This window comes from Peromyscus californicus, unplaced genomic scaffold, assembly GCF_007827085.1.
Source record: "Peromyscus californicus insignis strain IS unplaced genomic scaffold, ASM782708v3 Scaffold_4__1_contigs__length_199733344, whole genome shotgun sequence".
NCBI lineage: Eukaryota > Metazoa > Chordata > Mammalia > Rodentia > Cricetidae > Peromyscus > Peromyscus californicus.
In genome coordinates, this window is record NW_026294562.1 from 173,062,912 (window position 1) to 173,084,067 (window position 21,156).

The 21,156-nt window shown below is 48.3% G+C and overlaps 2 protein-coding genes across 6 annotated transcripts in view; both read right to left on the bottom strand.

Moving 5' to 3' along the window:
• The window catches only part of Hnrnpul1 (heterogeneous nuclear ribonucleoprotein U like 1), a 36,168-nt gene extending 27,128 nt beyond the window's left edge, over positions 1–9,040 (bottom strand). Inside the window, exons 1-3 of one of the 3 annotated variants that reach the window (XM_052761002.1) lie at positions 8,958–9,040; positions 3,594–3,719; positions 1,163–1,319 (exon numbers count right to left, since the gene is read on the bottom strand). In XM_052761002.1, coding sequence (XP_052616962.1) covers positions 1,163–1,319; positions 3,594–3,714 — 278 coding nt within the window. In that variant the 5' untranslated portion in view covers positions 3,715–3,719; positions 8,958–9,040. Of the gene's footprint in view, positions 1–1,162; positions 1,320–3,593; positions 3,720–7,135; positions 7,606–8,957 lie in introns of those variants that run through there. The other 2 variants (XM_052761000.1, XM_052761001.1) reach the window with 2 other exon arrangements.
• Positions 9,041–10,079: 1,039 nt separating this feature from the next.
• Positions 10,080–21,156, bottom strand: part of Axl (AXL receptor tyrosine kinase) — a 33,789-nt gene continuing 22,712 nt past the window's right edge. For all 3 annotated transcript variants that reach the window (XM_052712132.1, XM_052712131.1, XM_052712130.1), the window contains 6 exons: positions 19,227–19,319; positions 18,719–18,840; positions 17,876–17,985; positions 14,418–14,577; positions 13,768–13,904; positions 10,080–11,857 (listed from right to left, as the gene is read on the bottom strand). In XM_052712132.1, the coding sequence (XP_052568092.1) occupies positions 11,506–11,857; positions 13,768–13,904; positions 14,418–14,577; positions 17,876–17,985; positions 18,719–18,840; positions 19,227–19,319 (974 nt within the window). In that variant the 3' untranslated portion in view covers positions 10,080–11,505. The remainder of the gene's footprint in view (positions 11,858–13,767; positions 13,905–14,417; positions 14,578–17,875; positions 17,986–18,718; positions 18,841–19,226; positions 19,320–21,156) is intronic.

The window sequence follows — 21,156 nt, forward strand, 5'->3', positions numbered from 1 at the left end:
CATGATGGGGGTGGAACCCAGAGCTTAACATATGCTAGGCAAGAGTCCTACTACTGAATTACATCAGCACCTGCCCCAGCTTCCCTGCCCTCCCACCTTTCTTAAATAAGCTAGTTAGAGGTGGACTTCTCCAGAAAGGAAATCAAATGTGTCAGGTGACTAAACCAGACAAGCAGTCATTCCTAGACTCCATGACTAGAAAAGGCTTCACACAGGAGCCAAGAGGGTAGCAGGGAGGGTAGGACAGGACCTGGAGGGAAAGGAAGGGGAGGGCTTGTTCCAAAGGAAAATGGCCAGAGAAAAGATCACATCTTCTTGTGAGCTCCCAAAACTCACATCTTCGGCTGTTCACCCTGAGTCTGTGGTTTACTTGTAACAGTCTACCTCCAACCCGATATCAGAAAAGCAGAAGGCAGTCAGGCAGTGGTGGCACACGCCTTTAATCCCAGTCCTCGGGAGGCAGAGCCAGGCGGATCTCTGTGAGTTCGAGGCCAGCCTGGTCTACAGAGCAAGATCCAAGACATACACCAAAACGACACAGAGAAACCCTATCTCGGAGAAAAAGAAAAAAAAAAAAGGAAAGCAGCAGAAGGCAAGTCCACTGTCCAAAATGTTTCTATAGCCTCAGTATCTAGTCCCAGGGAGGGATCTCATGAATGCTGACTGGATGAGGGGTGGGCAGGAGGAGGGTTGTGCTGGGGTCACACAATAAGGTCAGGAAATAGCTTTCAAATTAAGGGATACAGAGTGGCCAATAAGAACCGGACACTAGCCAGGAATGGAGGCTGAGGAAAGAGAATCTTTGTGAGTCTGAGGCTAGCCTGGTTGACAGTAAGTTTCAGGCCAGTCAGAATTTACATAGTGAGAACTTGTCTATTAAAAAAAAAAAAAAGGAAAAAGATAAAGAAGAAAAAAAAAAAGGACACTGCGTAGCTGCACAAGCAGTAAGGGGAAGGGCTGAAAAGACATCTAGGTAAAACTCTAAGGTGTCTGGAATTTGCTCTGCAGGTAATAAGCAGGGTGGAGCGGGAGGAAGGATCAAAGCGTAGGAAGTGCAATCTGCCAGCCAGCAAAGGAAGGAATACCAGGGAGAGAGAGCTCTGCTCAGTCCCACTCAGTGAGTGAACCAATGACAAGAGTGGCTGTTGTCTCATGTACCCACCTCCGGTCCTCCCGGTGCTCAAAGTACCCACGGCCCCGATTCTCTTCAAAAGGCCTCTTTCGACTCTGGAATTGTTGTCTGTCTGGCTTGAGCTGTGAGGCTTCAGGGGAGAGGAAGCTAGGTGGTGCTTCCTGCTTCATTTCTGTCTTCAGTTCCACTGTCAGGATGAATCAGGATGGTTAAGACACTTGGAAAGCCCTCCGATTACTACGTCTCCAATCCCTTTTACCCAAGATGATGCTGGCAGGCTTGTGACTACAATGAAGGGCTGTGCTCCAGAGGCCTACTGAGTGAGCCAAGGAGGCCAGGATGATGTAAGGCTGGATGGGTGACAGTATACTAGCCAGGTAACACTCAGGCCTTCAACACTTTTAAAGGACAAGATCCCTCACATGACCCGAAGGTAGAACAATGGTTTTTGGCTAATGTTCTGAAGGTTCATAAATGCTGACTCAAAAGTTACTACCTTGGCCTACACCAAGAGGGAGTGAGACCTAAGAGCCTGCGAAGATGCTGTAAACTCTGAGAAGCAAGAGTTAAAGTGTCTCTTCCCAGAGAATTTGTGTGCCTCATTCTTACAGAGCTTCTTTCTGACAAAGCCAAGGCAGAAGGTGGACTCAGCAGAGTACTATGGATCTATAGCAAACTCTACTAGCTTCAGTCACTTTCTACAAGCCCAATCAACTGAGTGGGAGGGTCAGTCATTCAGCTCTTCTTGAAGCCTCATTAAATCACACCAAGACGTCAAGGTAGGATGATAACATTTGGAAAGCCCCAGACAGGTCCCATGAATTGATAGCTAACAAAGAGCAAGCTATGGATTCATAGGGCCTTACTTTTGATAGGGTGCTGAAGGGGCACCACCTACCTACTGCTGATGTTCATCCCAGCACTCTGTTCAAGTCACTCCCTAGCTTTGGCACATGGACTCCTAGTCAATGTTCCTGGTTCTCAAGGGCAGAGACTAGGTTCAGTTTTTTTGATGGCTGCCTCCATGGCTTAAGCATAAACTAGACTCGGAGGCCACTGGTGGTTGTAAAACCAGCTCCTTGGGCCAAATGACCCCACAAGTCCCACAGAGCTTGTGGTGGTTTGAATAGGAATGGCCCCCATAGAGTCATGCGTTTGAATGCTTAACCCATAAGGAGTGGCACTATTAGGGGGTTGGGCCTTGTTGGAGGAAGTGTGTGTGTCACTGTGGGGGCGGGTTCTGAGGTCCCAGATGCTCAAGCTCAGGCTCAGTAGCTCAGTTCTTTTCCCGAGGCCTGCCTATCTGGATGTAGAACTCGCAGCTCCTTCTCCAGTACCATGCCTGCATGCAAACAGCCATGTCCCGCCATGACAATGGACTAAACCACTTAACTGTAAGCCAGCCCAATTAAATGTGTTCCTTTCTAAGAGTTGCTGTGGTCATTGTGTCTCTTCACAGCAATAGAAGCCCTAAGACACAGCCTGACACAAATCTATAGTTTAACCTACATTCTTTAATGTCCCTAGTCACTCCCACTCCCACCCTACACAAGTACCCACCAGGGGCTTTTACTTTGTGGATGAAGCAGAATGGAATTTGATAGGATCACTAGATTCACTAGAAAAGGCACTGGAGCTAGCTATGGTGATTCCTAAACAGTCAGACTTTCATGGGAGAAATACAACTCATGTACCAAGAACATTGGTCTGAGCTGGTTTCTTGGGTTTTAGCTTTGCCATCAGACCAGTCACCTCCTCTCATAAACGGGGGAGAAGCTAGGTGGATCCTATCTGTCCCCCTGCTTACTATGGAAAACAATGTTCTGCAATAATATAGTACAGGTTTTAGAAGTGCAGAGTTTAAATACACAACATGAGGTTATTTCAATCTAGGACTTCTCAGAGCCTTTAATGAACATAGTAAATCTCCATGTGGCAATACAACCATGCTGCATTTTTCTATATAGCTGTCTGGCTAAGGAACCCCTTTCCAATGAGTAGTCTGCAGGAGCGGTGTTCTTCAGAACACAGCAAGCGCCACATTGGATTCAGAAAGCTGTTTCTGGCTCCCACACTGCATGACTCTAAGGCTCAGGCAGCAGCCCCCATGTCTAAACCTTCCAGGGTACTAACACCTGAAAAGATACCAGGAAGCCAGACTTGGGTTAATTTCTTCAAAACTAAACAGAACTGGGAGAGAAATGGAGGCAGAAGGACCAGGAGTACAAAGCCAGTCCCAACTCCTTTTGCAGTTTAAGGTAGCTTGAACAACCTAGTAAGGATGTTATCTCAAAAATAAACCAAAACAAGAACAAAACCTTCAACTCCAAACAGAACAAAACCAAAATCCCAACCCAAATAAAACCTTGCCAGAAGGACAAAGGCCAGAAGAGAACGATACAAGGTCTTACTTGGATTCTGTTTCCTTCAAGAAAGAAAGTGTGGGAGCCTTCCTTCCTACCTGGGCGATAGGCCTGCTGCTGTGGCTCCATGTCCAATGGTCTCCTGTCATAGCCTGACTCGTTTTCTTGCTTGATGACTGGCGTCTCATAGAATTGGTTCTGCCTGGTAATATTGTCCATGACATCTTAGGGTTAAAAAAAAAAAAATCAGTTAGATGAATACATTTGAAAGAGTCTTGTAACTAAGACATCATCCTCACTGGTGTGAATCAGACTGTCAGAAGGCAAAGAATAACATCTTTAGATGGAAATCTATTTAGGCAAGGGGTGTTTCCAGATGCCTATGGGTATGTACTCTGTGTCTCAAAAGTCTACAAACAGATCTGCAACTGTGCTCTATAGAAACTGAATACGTTAAACCAACTGAGGAAGAAGTTCGTCCATTAAGTAACCTCAAGGGTGGGAGCCACTTTAAGATGTACCAGGCACTTCACTGAGCAGCTAATACTGATCTCTACTTTAAGGTGTATTGCTCAGAGTTTACTTCAGGACCCAGTCTTCAAAACTTAGAGCACAAACCAACCCTCTCACTAGTCCCATCCATCTGTGATTTGAACCTTCTTGACTGCTCCTGTCTTTTGCTGTACATTTATCTCCAGCACAGTCAACACAATGTACAAACCTCTGGAATCGTGGTAATAGCCTCCAGGCTCACTAGGAATAGGTCACCAAATAGGTGGAGTTAGAAGTGGTTAGGAAACGTGTTCTGTCGGTCCAGGAGGTGAGGAAGAGGGGTAAGAATAGCAATAGTAATTACTTATGAAATATATGCCGTACATCAGACCCTGATATACTGGTGAGTATGAACTCGCCCCACTGAAGCATCCAGTTTAGGGAGACAGACACACATTAACAGACATTTATAGTACAAAATTATGTATCGACTGTCTATGAAGCACCAAAAGCTGAGAACGGGATCCAGGAAGGAACAGATGAGCCTCAACTCAAAGGCTCCAGTCAAAGGTTCAGTGATGAGGATAGAGAACATTCCTGGGGAAGGACACCATCTCCTGTGAGAAGCTTAGAAATAGAACTACAACAGAAACAAAGTAAGAGAGAACTTGATGAACTTCGGATGGGCAGCACGCAGCTCCCTGTCCCTGGGGTAAGTGTGCTGATGGGTGCCTCCAGAGCCCTGCTAGAAGCTGTGCCAGGAGCAGCGAGGCAGAACCACAGGGAAGGATAGACTATTCTACCACTTGTTAACTGATTGGACTCTTTCTCAGAGGACAAATACATCTGGGCACAAACTAGGTGCAGCCCAAAGGGAGGAGAGCCTGAAGTGTCTGTTTACCAAGGATGAAGGAAGTGCTGGAGAGGGACCTGAAGGGGGCTTAGAGCATTTTGTCGTAGATATGTTGGGGGGGGGGGGGGGCACATGACATGACAGGGGACAGAATATCTCCTTAATTGGGACACAAGGTCTCCTCCAACCATTCTGCTTCCTCCAGAGCCTCAGGACAGTGTTTTCCCCAGAAAGCCCATGTTGTCTCTCCTAGTAGACTGGGCTAGGGAAGATATGACTCTGGGATCCTTTTCTACTGTCTACAACATTCCCATAACAATAGACAACCCTGGTGTGAAGTCCCTTAGACATAAGATCTCACTACTGACAACTCTGGGAGGCCACCCCCCACCCACCCGAGCTGAGGACCGAACCCAGGGCCTTGTGCTTGCTAGGCAAATGCTCTACCACTGAGCTAAATCCCCAACCCCTGGGAGGACACTTTTATCATTCCCATTTTACAAGGAGACCAGGCTCAGAGGGCAAATGATTTGCTTAACTCCAAAAAAAAAACCTGCCTGAGTCTACAGTTTGTGCTCCGAAGCATCATCAACTCACTTTCCCAAAACCCTTCTGGAAGAAGCAAGGTTAGTTAAGGCTGCACCCTTGCTGCTCCTTCATAAGTCGTTCTTGCCAGGGTTCCTCAGCTCTAGACACATTCACAGTGGCCACTCCTCCCTTCATCCCAGGGAACCGACCACTTGCCTGCACGTGGGTAATCCTGCACATGTAGACCCAGGGTGGTCCCTCCACAGCTTCCCACCTCTCATGAACAAGTGAGTACTGGATACCAATCCCAAGACTCCTTTAAGGCCTCATTTTTCTCTCTCATGTTTAGTCCCAAGTCTCACAGTGATTTCTTCTCAGAGAAACACTCTAAGCCTTGGATGCCTTGGTGTCTAATTCCAGGTTCCCTCTCATACCAGGGTCTCCTTTACTCACAGGAAGGCAGTTCCACTCTAATCCTAACTCTTTAGAGACACACTTCCTGGATGATCAAGTTCCCCCATGTCCCCTGAGCACACAAGTCACTGTTTCTGGGGACTCAGGAGCACTCTCTTGTGAAGGAATACTCCCTCAGCTCCAAGATGAGGCCTCCAGCCAAATCAACAGGTTTCCTTTCTTCTTCAAATCCTCCATGCTTCCCTCCCAAACATTTGCTAGCTGCATACTCCCTATGGGACACAAAAGTTCTCTGCCCACCACACAACACAGTTCATCCACTTGCTACCAACTTATTCTCCCCAACTCCAGTTATCCCTGTTTTGAAAACTACCCATAGCTAACAATGCAAGGCCATTCAGCAGGAGCCACAGGGTGCTGTCTTAAGAGCCTTCCCAATTCTAGACCCCCTAGCTCTTTTGTCCATTAAAAACATACTGTCTTTCCTTGCCACCAAAGCTCTTGTGCCTCCTCTAGAAGCCAACTAGATAACCCAGATCTCCCAGTACCAAATATCCAAGTTGTGCCTGTCCTCAAGGTTGGACCTGTAACTGAAATGCACGAGTTGGTTGTGGGGGGAGGAGGGGAACACGGGACGACCCAATCTTTTGCTGGCTTTTCATTATTACCTGAAAGCTCACCTGCCAAGCATTGAAGCGCTTGGCCCATCTCCCCAGCCTCGGACACCAGCAGCTCTACAGCACCATTCCACCCCCCAGCACTGAGCAGATATCCCGTATCTCACCCGACCGCAAAATCGGAGATCCCCTATCCTCAAAATTCTCCCAGGCCTGCACCGTTGGCTATTCTTCCCCCTGCCTGGAAATCCGGCTTTTGAGACCCAGCCCAAACGGTGGACTGGCACGGCCACCCAAGATGTCAACTCAAAGCCCAGCTAGAATCACCATTTTCCAAGACCCTCGGCGAGATACCCCTTCCCCTTAAAGCTTCTAGTTCTTCCGACTCTTCTGCTCCAACAAAATAAAAAATTTTTAAAATAAGTTTCTGGTCTCCCAATCTCAGGATGTGGAATCCTCCCCACTCGCTCGCTCGTACCCTAGTCGCCTTAGAAAAGAAAGAAAAAAAAAGAAAGTCCACCCCCACCCCCAGGGTTTTCCCTGCACCGAAGGCCTGGATCCGCCCTCAGGCTGCCCCGAGGCCCTGTCCGCAGATCCTTTACAGCGGCAGGTGGCGGGATCCCAGGCTCCTCAAGGCCATCTCCTGGATCTCTGGAGTTGACTTCCCGCACAGTCCCACAGCCCGTCCTCGGCCCGGACTCCAAGCTCCCCGATCCCCCGCCCCGCGCACTCTCACAATGTCCGTCCGGCCCCGAGTAGCCGCCGGGCTCCGGGTGCGGCTGCAGCCCGGGCGGCGGTGGCTGCGCGGTCCCCTCCAGCTCGGAGCCCCCCTCGGTCTCGACCTCCTCGTTGTTGTGCTCAGGTAACCCTGGTTCGTCTTCAGTCTCGAGCTCCCGCTCTTCTTCGGGCTCCTCGGCCTCCAACGCAGCCAGCAGCCGCTCTGCAAGCTCGGCCTTGAGGCCGCGAGTGTCCAGGCCGCGGCGCTGCAGCTCCTCGCGAAGTTCGTTCACCTTCAGACGGCGCACATCCATGGCCCGGGCCCCCGGGGCGGCCCCCGAGCCTGGCCCGGCCTCCCAGGGCTCTGTCCCCCCTAAACCTTGCCTGTCAGGAGGCGAAGGGGGAAAGGGGGGGGCCACTCCAATGGCGGCGGCGGCTCAAAATGGCCGCCGCCGCCGCCTCCCCCTTGCCCGTACCCGCACGCTGTAACACGGGTGTCAATTGGTCAGCGCATAGGGCAACGGGCGCAGGCCCGGAGACTAAGCCAATCACAGTGTGGCTTTCAAAAGAACGGCAGTAAGAGGGTTCAGGAGCTGCCGGAGAGGAAGCGTTAGCCTACGTCGAAGTCGCGGCCAAAGTGGAGGGCGGGAAAAGGCAAGGGGCGGAGCAAGCACTGATTGGGTAGCGTCCGCGCGCCAGCAGCGGTACGGTCGAATGAAGGAAAGGGGGTGAGGATTTGGAGCAATTAGCAATGAGATCTCAGAATGGTCTCCCAGTCTCTCCGAGCCGTCTTTCGCTCAGACTCTTTGTAAAACACATTCTGACTGGTCCAGATCTCCCGCCCCTCGCGGAGTCCAAGCGGGTAAAATCACTACAACCAATCAAATGTGGTGAGAAGAGGCCAGCCAACCCTTGTCTTTCCTGCTGCCTTTCGGAAGCCGGAAGGAGATTAATTCACGGAGAGCCCGCCCCTTGCCGTTAGGGCGGTTTCAAAACAACCTGCCGGCCAATCGCAGTTACGCTTACATTCCCCCACAGCCATAGCTTGAGCGCTCTAGGAAAAGCTAACTAGATTGGTCATTCTTGAGAGTCTTGCCTCGCAAAGTTCGCGGTACAGGAATGTTTAATACAGAATAGAGATTAAGAGAATATGTTACTCATCGTCTGTTACAAACCCAGGTGCTTTTATGAGAAACTAAAAAAAAAAAAAAAATTGGTTCTGGAGAGCGCTGAAGGGTTGAGAGCGAGGATTAGGCTAACCACGGGAGAAAAGTGCGGTAAATCGCGCCCCTCCCTTTGGTAGTACATCTCTCAAGGCGCTTTCTCTATGGTTGCAAGGACAGGCCGCTCTACACGCGATCATAGAGCCTTCCCGCTCTGGACACAGGAGCAGAAGTTTGCGGCTCTCCATCTCGAATCCTCTAACTGTTCATTCAGTCTTGCTGTTTGATGTCTATACTAACCACTTCGAACATGAGGATCCGTAATTATACCTCGTGTTAATCCGTACACCTGTCGCCCCAGCTCAGAAGACAAAAATTTAGTGAAATGACACCATCGAAACGCACAATGCAAAACGTCCACTATCAACCAATCCCTGGCCTTACGCTCAACAAAAGCCACACTCTCCGCTTAGATAAAGGCAAACATCGCGCAATAAACGAATAGGCGTTAACAGGCCGAGAGCATCATTTCAGGTTAAGACATCAAACGGCAGTGTAGGTGTGGCACAAGCAAGAAGCATCGCACGACAAAGCTCCACTGGGACAGTTCACGCTACAAACTTATACCACAGCAACCTAGACACACAACACCCACTCAGCAGCGGGACAGACACTCACGTGGGCCCGGAGGTTCCAGTCCAGACACCCCGCCCCTTGCCCACGTCCGACTTCCTCTCTCCTCCCAGCTCCCACAACGATTTGTTTAAAAAAAAAAAAAAACTTTATGGCCCGGATTGAACTGTACCCAGTTTTCGGCAGCCACCACTGGGGGGCGACCGGGCGCCGCCTATGGTTTTTATGTCCGCAGTCCGACACACCCAGGAACAACTGAAGACCCAGTGATTGGCCTTGGCTAGTGCGGAGTTCTTTTGTGCATCCATGCATCAAGGTGTTCTGGTCCAATCCTTGTCTATCTGAATGTTTGACTGTGTGAGAATCATTTGTGCTAGTACTCCATAGGTCTGGGCGTGTTTGTTTTTTATGGAGACAGTCTCATGTAGCCCAGGCTGACCTGGATCTATGTAATGAGGGATGAGCTTGAACTCTTGAGCTTCCTGCTTACACCTCTCAAGTGCTGGGAATACAGTCACACATCTGATTCTCCAGTGTGCCTAATGCTGTTCTGTGTCTCAGTTACTAAAGGTTTTTCCTATTGCTGGTGAGTACCAGCCTATTGATGTTTGCAGATTTGCCAGTGTGAGTTAATGTGTTTCTGTTACTGTGTCTGAATAACTATGTCTTCGTATTCGTGGCTAGGTGTACCTGTGCAAATTTAGTAATTCACATGTCTGTTACTTTGGAGCATGTGTGTAAGACCGTGTGGGGACCTCAATCTCTCTCTGTCTCCATATATACTTACATATGTGTGTATTCATATGTGTATATTGTGTGTGTGTGTGTGTGTGTGTGTGTGTGTGTACACACATTCCTCAGGGCTTTCTGAGAGTCTACCTTTCCTCAGTTGTATCTATTTGTCTATGTGCGTGGTTAATGTTTACCATCACTAATGAAGAAAACATTCCCAGGTCCATTAAACCCTTATTACTTTTTTTCTTATTGAGGTAGGGTCTCTCTGTAAGCCATGATGGCCTACAACTAATTCTCCATCCTTTTGCCTCTCAGGTGTTAGGATTATAGACCTGAGCTTCTACACACAGCAGCCCTTCATTTTACAATGGGGAAATGGAATCTCCAGGGAGAGGGGCCATATCGCAGCTGAATGGACACAGGAGACCGAACAGTGATTGACAAAAGTTTTATGTGATTTGAGCCTCTCTGGAGGCACCAGAGTCCACACTTCACACAGGGATAAGGGACTGGCTCAAGGGGGCAACATGGCCCATAAGGAGGGGAGAAGGTCCATCCCTTGGAGGAAAGGCATTCCCAATGCATTGCACAGGCTTAAGGTGGGGTGCACCCCACATGAGGAGAAGAGGAAGCATAGGTGGCTAAGGAGGGAAAGGCTTACAGAAGAATGCTACAAGGTTCCAACCTTGGAATCGTACCTAATATTCTAGACCTGTGGACTTTTCAAATCTCAGAACATTGGATTCCTAAATTACAGTGCTTAGAGCTTTAATATTTTTAGAAACATGTGTTCTCGGGTCTTTAAGTGCTAGAAAGGCAGGAAGCAGCACAGAACTTAGAGGTGTCCAGCATTAGAAATGGTTAGAACTTTGGTGTCTAGTTAGTCACAATTAACTGTGAGCCTCTTAGGACCCCGAGTCTTGGACCCACAGTATCTTACAGTGCCTGAGATCAAGAGCAGGCCAACATTAGAATTTAATAATCTGTAATCTTGGGGCATATGATGTAGAATGTTAGAGAATCTAGAACCTCAGACCAAATTTTAGATTATCATCACATCATAGCTTAGAAACTCAGTCTGGAGACTCTTAAAGCTTTTGAATTTCAGATTCTAGAATCTTATTCCCTTGAGATGCAGGGTTTTATATAAAAGAACTTATGATCATAACACCTCAGAGGCTGTAAATGACCATCACTGGAATCTTAGAAATTGAGAAAATGTTTGAAACATTATGATCTGGAGTATTGCAACATGAAGAGCTGTTAAATTTGAGAACAGTATGCCTTAGAACCTTCATGCCTAGAACCTGTAGAATTTTAAAATCTAGAAGCTTCCACTCATAGGACCCTGGGCTCCAGAAAAATAAGTCTAGAATCACAAGGCCTTAGATCCTGGAATCTCAGAGCTGTGCAAACGAAAACCATAAGGGCATCACCAAGAATTTTAGAACCAGAAAAATCTAGAGCCACAGAATCTCAGAGCCTTTGAACAGTGGGCCATGTCTATAACAATAGCTCTTGAGACTCTTGAAAAGGGTCTCGGTTCCTTAGATCCAAGGACTCATATCATCTTTGAGATCTAGAACCCTGAAATCTAGACTCAAACCATAGAATACAGAATGCTGGGATGTCAGATCTGAGAAGATCCTTCGAGATTGCAGCCCAACCCTTCTTTTTATGCATAGGATGTTTATGTCTCAGAAAGAAGGACAAGTCTTTCTGTGCTGAATTTGAGAAGGGAGGAAAGATCATGCTGCAGTTGGGGAGAAGGTCTGGAGTGGCAAAGTGGGGGTGAGGTTCCCCCCAGTGGCAGTGCCTAGCTTGGATCCTGAGAGGGCATCCCAGGTGGAAGATTGTCTCAGGCTCCGTCCTCCTGCCCTGGGGGTGCTGGGCAGCCTCTGTCAGCGGACAGACTGGGTCCAGGAACTGTAGAAGGACAAAGGACGTAGCGTCCAGCAGCGTGGACTTCAGCTGCAGTGAGACAGCTGCAGGAATCCTTCGGATCAGGGTGGGTTGGGGGATCAGCTCCTCCAGCAGCACCACGGGGTTCAAGGTGGCTTGTGCCCTCATCCATGTTGACATAGAGGATTTCATCAGGCTCCTGAGCAGGGGGCAGAGCCTTCAATGTGTTCTCCAGGTCTTCCCGAAGCTCTGTAAAACTTGGCCGGTCCCGTGGGTTTAGCTCCCAGCACCGAGACATCAGGGCATACCTAAAGAGGTAAAGTAAAGGGTGGCTGGCTAAGCAGGGGCTTAGAAGGGGATCATCCTAGGAGTTCAGGGGAGGCTTTAGGACACTCAGGTGACTGGGGACTACAGAGAACCTCAGCAACTTAGAGCAAGATACAGGGATTTGAAAATTTCCAAGTTTCTGAGGTGGGCTGGGAAAGATCTTAGGAAACCTCTCTGGGTCTCAGGTGGTTTTTAGTGAGGGTTTGAGGGCAAAGTGTCCCAGTGTGACCACCCAGAACAGACTCTCATATCAAGGCCTGGCTCTGCCATTTACCAAGCACATTGTGGGTAGAGGAAACCTATGGGAGTCTAGGATGAATTAGAAGTCTTCTAGAGTGATTTGCACAAGTTCTTATATGACACTCCACCATTCAAAAGGTCAAGGCTAAGGCCCCTCCCCTTGAGTGTAGGGATTTGCTTTTGGCTCAGCAGAAGGGATGGCACACATGTGACTTTTAACACTAAGTCATAAAAGGCATTTCGGCTACCCCTTGCACATTCTCTTGGATCGTCATTTGAGGAAGCTCGAGTGGCCTAATGAAGGTCCCCACAGTAAGGAACAGGCTTCTTGCCTCAGCCATGTGAGCATGACATCTTGAAAACCGTTGTCCAGCCTCTGGTCTTCACATGCAGCCTCCGCTGCCACTTTGATAACCTTGTTACAGACCTGCAGAACCACCCTCCTAAGTTGCTCAGACTCTGATCTTCAGAAACGATGAAATAAATGTTCACTGGATTTAAAGTATTAGATTCTAGAGTGCAGACCCTCATGCAGCAGCAAGTGCTATGCCCTCCCTGTAGACTTCAATTTTCTCCTCTGCAAAACGGGGGTGACAATGATGCCTGTCTACTCCCTTTGACCGTGGAAGGGATCCAGTGAGTCAATACAAGCAACGCCCTTGTCTCATTGCCTTCCAGTAGGTTCTGTAAAAGATTAGCTATTAATCTCATCCTCTTCAGCTCTAGGAGTGCCCAGTCTGAATCCCAGGCTATCTCCTCCTGACCCAAGCGACATCCTCTCTTTAACCTCAAAGCACTAGCTAAATGTTACACCCTTCTCTGCACGCTGAGATGCCTCAAAGATTGATAACCATATCCTGAAGGTTTCTGCTAGCCGCTTAGAGATCTGAGAGTCTGGAGAGGGTCAATTAAACAGAATGGAGAGTTTTGCAAAGGGCCCTGGGTACTCGGGCACATGGGAGGTGAGGGACCATGGGAGGTTGGTGTCTCAGGGCCAGGGCTGCCCAGGAAGGTTGTATGCAGTTGTTTTAAGAATACCTGGCTGGGGGCGGTGGTGGCACACGCCTTTAATTGGGACACGCCTAAACTCGGGAGGCAGAGGCAGGCAGATCTCTGTAAGTTCGAGGCCAGCCTGGTCTACGGGGCGAGATCCAGGAAAGGCGCAAAGCTATACAGAGAAACCCTGTCTTGGAAAACCAAAAAAGAAAAAGAATACCTGGCTGAAAGCCAGGTGGTAGTGGCGCACACCTTTAATCCCAGCACTCAGGAGGCAGAGGCAAGTGAATCTCTGTGAGTTTGAGGCCAGCCTGGTATACAGAATTGAGTTCCTCAGGACAGCCAGGGCTACACAGAGAAACTCTGTCTCGAAAAACAAAAACAAAAAGAATACCTGATTGAGGTGGGAAAGGGTTGACCAGCCTGCATTCCACACAACAGACAGAGCTGGAAAAGATACCTTGCACCCCCACTGGCTGACTAGGAGTGACACAGCTCAGAGCATTCATGAGAGGCAAATGGGTTTCTCAATATTCTGAGGGATTGGGATTCCATGCACATTTAGCCAGTCCTGGAGATGTTGGGTGCTCTGTGTGGGTAATTGAGGGTTGGAGTAAATTCTGAAGTGGGATTGGGGAGTCCTAAAGATCCTCACAGGCCATCCAGGCAGTCCACAGGCTGTTTCAGGCGATTTCCCTGGCGTAGGTAGTCGTAAATCTCACTGTTCTCCACTCCTGGATAGGGAGTTTGGCCTCGGGTGGCGATCTCCCACATTGTCACGCCGAAGGACCACTGTCAGAGTAGGGGAAGGCAGTGAAAGGGTCTCTCCTACACAAAGACACCTCCAACACGTAAGTTCAGGCACACACTCAACACTTACAAGGGCATTTGTTGACAGCGGTATATATGTATCACAGGTATGCACAGAAAGATTTTGGCGCAGGTACACACACACACACACACACACACACACACACACACACACACGACTGACTTCAGAGGATGTAGAGATATGCACACCCATGCACACATTTACATGATGTCACATGTCACCCTTCATGCCCACGTTGCACACACTGTATGGCATACTTGGTCACCACTGCTTCCTAACCTAAACTGCCCACCCTGCCACTATTCTAGCCATGTACATATACTATTCATACATTCCCCAAACATGTCCAGGTCCCACAGATAGATTCCTGTGCAAGGAAGCCCACAGGTCCCTGTGAGCTCTGCAGCTTCTCAGGTCTCATCACTTAGCCCACACACTGCATGATTACCCACTCCTGGCTGGGGCACACCTACCACATCACTCTTGCTGGTGTAGACTCGATCTGCCAGACTCTCGATGGCAATCCACTTGACTGGCATCTTGGCAATGCGCCCTTGGCGGTAGTAGTCCCCATTGTAGATCTTCTTGGAGAGTCCAAAGTCTGCCACACACACGGACATGTTCTCATTCAGCCTGCTCAGATTGAGAAAAAGCAATAACGTCAGAACATGGGTCAGCTCTACCAGGAAGCCTGCTGGGTCTCAGATATGCCTCCACTTCCTGCCTGATCTCATGGTCCTGGTGTGTGTGGGGGGTATGACTCCTAAACTCTCACCCCAGTCCCATAGGGAAGTGCTTTTACTTCTTCCTGCTAGACTGAGTCTGGACAAAAGGGCTTCTAGAGGCTTCTTCGGTTTTAGCTTTCTATCAGAGTCTTGAGATCCTTTTCAAACTCCTGAGTCCTTGGTTCTTTTTTTTTTATTATTATTAAGAACACTTACTAGCCGGGCGGTGGTGGCGCACGCCTTTAATCCCAGCACTCGGGAGGCAGAGCCAGGCGGATCTCTGTGAGTTCGAGGCCAGCCTGGGCTACAGAGCGAGATCCAGGAAAGGCGCAAAGCTACACAGAGAAACCCTGTCTTGAAAAACCAAAAAAAGAAAAAAGAAAAAAAGAACACTTACTGCTCTTTTTTTTTTTTTTTTAATGATTTATTTATTTATTATGTATACAGCATGTATGACTGCAGGCCAGAAGAGGGCACCAGATCTCATTACCGATGGTTGTGAGCCACCATGTGGTTGCTAGGAATTTAACTCAGGTCCTCTGGAAGAGCAGTCAGTGCTCTTAACCTCTGAGCCATCTCTCTAGCCCCCGGTTCTTTTTTTTTTTTTATTAAAAAAATTTATTATTTCAATTATGTGTATGTGAATGCCTGCGTGTAGGTTTGTGCATATGAGTACAGGTGTCCGGAGGCCAGAAGTGTAGGATCTCTTTGGAGCTGGAGTCACAGTTGTAAACCGATGATGTGGGTATTGGGAAGTGAACTTGGGTCCTATATGGAAGAGCAGTAAGCACTCTTAGCCCCTGAGTCATTTCTCCAGTATGCCTCCTTTTATTTAGTACCCTTGATGTATACAAAATACACAGAAATGTGCACATCATTAGTGGTGGTCTCACATACCTGTAATACCAGTAATTGAAAGGCTGAGGCAGGAGGATTATGTGTTCAAGGTCAGCGTGGTCTACATCATGAGTTCCAGGCAATCCTGAGTAGTAGTATAGTTGTATAGTCTCAACACACACACACACACACACACACACACACACACACACACACACACACACACACACACCAAAAAACAAAAAAACAAAAAAAAAACCAACAAGCCAAGAATGATGGTGTATATCTCTGATCTCAGCACTTGGGAGGTAGAGGAAGAAGGATTCATTCAAAGTCACCTTTGGCGGCATAGTAAGTTCAAGGCCAACCTGAGTTGTGTGAGACCCCGTTTCAAGAAAACAAACTATGGAGGCTGCAGAGATGGCTCAGCAGTTAAGAGCACTTGTTACTCTTGAAGAGGGCCTGGGTTTGATTCCCAGCACCCAATGGTGGCTCACAACCATCCATAACTCACCCATGCACATAAAATAAATAAATTTAAAAAAAAAAGCAATGAGCCGGGCGGAGGTGGCGCACGCCTTTAATCCCAGCACTCGGGAGGCAGAGGCAGGAGGATCTCTGTGAGTTCGAGGCCAGCCTGGTCTACAGAGCGAGATCCAGGAAAGGCGCAAAGCTACACAGAGAAACCCTGTCTCGAAAAACCAAAAAAAAAAAAGCAATGAGCCTGGAGAGATATCTCAACAGTTAAGAGCACAGAGCACGCGTTTTAACTGAGGACCCAGGTTTGATTCCCAGCACCCATGTAGCAGCTCACAGCAGTCTTTAAGCCCTCTTCTGGTCTGTTTGGGCACTGGTCACAGGTAGTGTACACACATGTAGTCAAAATACCTAAACTTATAAAATACAAATAAATAAATCTTTTAAAAAAGCAAGCCAAATAAAACCAAACAAAGGTGGACAAAACAAACAAAAAAACAAACAAACAAAAAAAAAAAACACTGACCCAAAAAAAACCAACAAAGAAACAAAGCAAAAACCTCACGTGGTGTGTGTGTATCAGGATGGGCACAAATGATAACTAAACACATCCATATATCCAGCATCTACATTAAAAAAAAAAAAGTCCAAAACTTTCATACCAGTGAATACCATCCAGCAAACACCACCTTTTAAATAGAGGATGTCATATCAGCCAACTGGCCTTGGTTTGAACAAAAGAATATGTCATTAATTAATTAATTTTGTTTCATTTTTTTAAGACAGGGTTTCTCTGTGCAGCCTTGGCTGTCCTGGAACTCACTCTGTAGGCCAGGCTGGCCTCAAACTCACAGAGATCTGCCTGCTTCTGCCTCCTGAGTGCTGGGATTAAAGCCGTGTGCCACCACTGCCTGGCTGAGACTAATATTCTAAGTCTATGATGGCCTGCCCTCCACCTTTATCTTTTAATTCCAGTTCAGGCCTATTTTCTGTTTGTGTTTTTCTGCAGAGTCCCCTTATCCAATGTGGCTCTCCTCCAGAGTAGTCCTAGGGAAGACACTCAGTGTCGAAGAGACAGAAATGAGGCTCATGTTACCACCACCTGTCACCTCTGTCCCTTCATTCACCTCAGGCTGTACAATAAGCTGCCCCTGCCTCCCATTTCTTCTATCTCCACATCTAAATCCTCCAAGACCTCAGTTTAGCCAGGAGTGGTGGTGCATGCCTTTATTCCCATCACTCAGGAGGCAGGGATAGGAGGATCTCTGTGAGCTTAAGGCCAGCCTGGTCTACATAGCAGCTTTCAAGACAGCCAGGGTTCCTCCCAAACAAATAAACAACAATAAAGACCTCAGTTTCAGGACCTCTCTAGAAAGCCTTCCCCACCTCCTTGCTGGTGTTCTCTTATGATATGGATATGAAGTGTCACCCTGCAAAAGGTGATGTGTTGAAGGCTTGGTCCCCAGCTGGTGATGCTCTGGAGAGCTGCCCAATGGGATGCGATCCATAGAAAAGTTCACAACTGAGTGGTTATTATGAGACAGTATCTAGCTGAAGGAATTAGATCACTGGGGTGGTACCTCTGATGGGGCTCTGTGTCTCTCCGATTTCCTGCTCCCACAAGGTAAGCAGCTCTGCCTTTACCATGCTGTCTATCACCATCCCACACCTTCCCACCTGGCTCATCCCAGGTGACCACGACCTGGAATCCTTCTTTCCTCTTCCACTTGGTTTTCTTAGGTTTGTCACAGGCACAAAAAGTTGAGTGCCACACCTTTTTAACCTTGTCTGGGGGTCCAGCTTTCCCTAATGGCTCATTTCTCTTTCATCCTGGGGCGTGGGGAGGAAGCTCCTTGAGGAAGGAGGGGCTTTCCAGTGGACTTGCAACTCACATGCAGTTCCTAGCAGCCAGGTCCCGGTGTATGAATCTCTTGGTACTTAGGTACTCCATACCACTGGCAATGTCGGCCATGAACTTCACCAGCATCTGAGTAGGCAGGAACTGGGGAGCGTGGCCAAGAGAGGGCGTGGTCAGAAGAGTCATAAAAGTGCCTCACTCCAGCTGGGCAGCTTGGTGCACACCTTCAGTCCGGCCTTTAATCCCAGCACTCAGGAGGCAGGCTGATCTCTGTGAGTTCAAGGCCAGCCTGGTCTACAGAGTGAGTTCCAGGACAGGCACCAAGACTACACAGAGAAACCCTGTCTTATTCCTCAGGCCTCCTTCCTTCCCTGTGTGTGCCTAGCTGGGTCTGCTGTGGTTTTCCAGGGCTTTGAGAACATCAACTTTTCCTGTAGCTTTTCCATAGATAAGAGGATCCTAGAAAATCTACCCCTCTCTGACTTGGTGGGCTATTGTTTTAGCTTCTGACATATACTTCAGACAGGGGCCCTTTCGTGGTCTTCAGACCCTGGGCCATGCTAAACATTTGGCTGGAATCGATTCCTGCCTGGATCTCCCAATAACTCCTCAGTCAGCGCTTCCTTCAAGGTCACCCCTTTAGTCAGACCCTTCCCTCCAGCCAAATTAATTGCAAGGCCTCTTTATCATCCTTCCTTCTGCATTTCCTTAGTAGCACTCAATGCTCTTGCTTCTTTCGGTTAATTTATTTATTGCCTTGTCGGTCCCTGCATTACAGGATCCACAGAGCAAGCTTGAGGTAAACTGTCTCCTTCCTTCTCCATAGCTAGGAGGTCTGCATGAATACTAATGGACCGGAAGAATAAATGCTCCTCACCACTGGCTGGTCCCCGAGCCGGGAATACAGGAGAAAACTGTGTAGGTCTCCATGTTTCATGAAAGGCAAGATGACCACAGGCTCTGGGAAACCCTCTCGGTCAGAACCCTGGAAACAGACACCTGAGCACCCCCCCACACACAAGGAAGATCGGTCACTCTGGGTAGGCTCTTTTGAGGGGAACCCAACCCCACTCCCAGACAGACTCAGCCTCCCCTTTTCCCACTCCCTCAAATCTAATCTCCGCATTATTTGGGAGAGGGTGGTAAGGACGTGGCTTCCTTCAGAGAAGCCATTTCCCAGGGATGTTTCCGGAGCCCTCCTGGGGACCTCCGCTATGTCTGGGAACAGTTCAGAGGTCACATTCCAAGTTGAGGGAGCAAAAGAAGGGGAGCTTGCTGATCCTGAAGGAGAGGCGAGTGGGGAGCCAGGAAGACTGATCTTTCCAGTACAGAAGGAGGTGGTCTGTGCTCTGGGGTGGCCCTGAGGGAACATGCCCCTCCCTCACCAATGAGCCTCATGACGTTGGGGTGGTCGAATTCCTTCATGCAGACAGCTTCACTCAGGAAATCCTCCAGCTCTGATCTTGTGCAGATGGCAACTTAGGAGAGAAAGGGAGGTGAGTGAGAAGGGAGGGGGGAGGGAGGGAGGGAGGGAGGGGGGAGGGAGGGAGAGGACTCCTTCCCTCCTCCAGCATCATCATCACTCATCCTCATCAAACGGTATTACTGAATCTTAAGATTCCAGACTCACTGTTTTACTTATGTTAGATTATTTCAAACGGTATTACTGAATCTTAAGATTCCAGACTCACCGTTTTACTTATGTTAGATTATTTTACCCTCAATAGATGTACATAGTGTTAGCTTGTTTGCTTATTTACGTAGTGCTGAGGAGAGAACCCAGGGTCTTGGAAACGGAAGGCAATCCCTCTAGAGGGAGAGCTCTGTTGGTGAGCCATGTTCTCGGTCCCTCCATGGAGAATTCTAGCCAAATATTCTACCACTGAACCACTTTTTTCTTTAAACAAGGTCTCAAGTCTGTAGCCCAGGCTGGCTTGGAACTCATGATCCTTCTGCCCCAGCCTCTCAAATGTTGGGGTCATCAGCTTATGCCACCTTATTAGCCAGTTTGAAAGACGAGGAGGCAGGGCATGGTGGTGTATACTTGTCAAGTCGGCAGAGGAAGGAAGATTATGAGTTGGAAGCCAGCCTTAGACGCATGATGAGATGCTGTCTAAAAATGAAAAAGTAAGCGGCTGGAGGCATGGCTCAAGGATTAACAACACTGGCTGTTCCTCCAGAAGATTTAAGTCCCAGCACCCACGTGGCAGATTCACAACTGTCTGTAATTTCAGTTCCAGGGGATCCAACACCCTCACACAGACATACTTGTAGGCAAAACACCAAAATACATAAAAAAAAAAAAACACTTTAAAAGGAAAAAATAAAAGCAGTGGAAAGTAGCTCTGAGGTAGGGTATTTGTCTGGCATGTACAGGGCTCTGCAGTCTTCAGCACCCCCACCCCCCCAAAACAGCTTAACCCAGTGTACAGGAGATGCTCAGTGATGAATATGCAAATGCATTGATGACTCGGTAGCTGAAGCCCTTAAACTTTATAATTCATAAAAGATCAATCCTCTCTCACCTCCAGCCCTTGCCTGACCCCTCTAGGCTTTTCTTCCTGTATAGTGTAGAGGACCAGCCCCCACACTTATTTACCCCAGGAACTCTTGAGGGATAAGAGACTTAGTTAGAAATAGTGGGGAGAGGGTTGGGGATTTAGCTCAGTGGTAGAGTGTTTGCCTAGCAAGCACAAGGCCCTGGGTTCAGTCCTCAGCTCCGAAAAAAAGAAAAAAAAAATAGTGAGGAGAGAGAACAGAGAGAAAACACAGGATAGACTCTGGTGGGCCTGGATCCTTATCCAAAGAGGCCCAGAACTTTATTCCAAAGGTCTATTTATAACAATACCAAGGGGTGGAGCAAAAGACCTCCCCCTTGCTAGTTACATCCTTACAAACACCTGGTACCCAGGCTCATGGTCCGATCAACCTCTTATACAGTCCTGCTGGGTACAGCCACTAGGAAACCTAGTGGGCTCCAACAGTATAGGAAGACTCCCCCCTTGATTTCTTGTGCTATTTGATTCTGGACTCACTCTTACCCTCTCCGGCGATACAGTCACACCCACGTTAACAGTATGTATTACACGCCACCACTGGCATGTACTGCTTTGTCTCATAATAGCCCTAGGAAATCGCGACGTTATGAGTGACTTTTCCAAGCAAGGAAGGAAGGCTGGGGGAGGTAGAGTCACAGCCGATAGATGAAGTGGCCAACTGTGCATCATTCTGCCCTGTCCTCCTCGAAAGCTTCATTTCCAAGCTCCCTTCCCTGCTGGAGTCTGTCGGCAGCAGACACTGGTGGGAGGCTGGCAG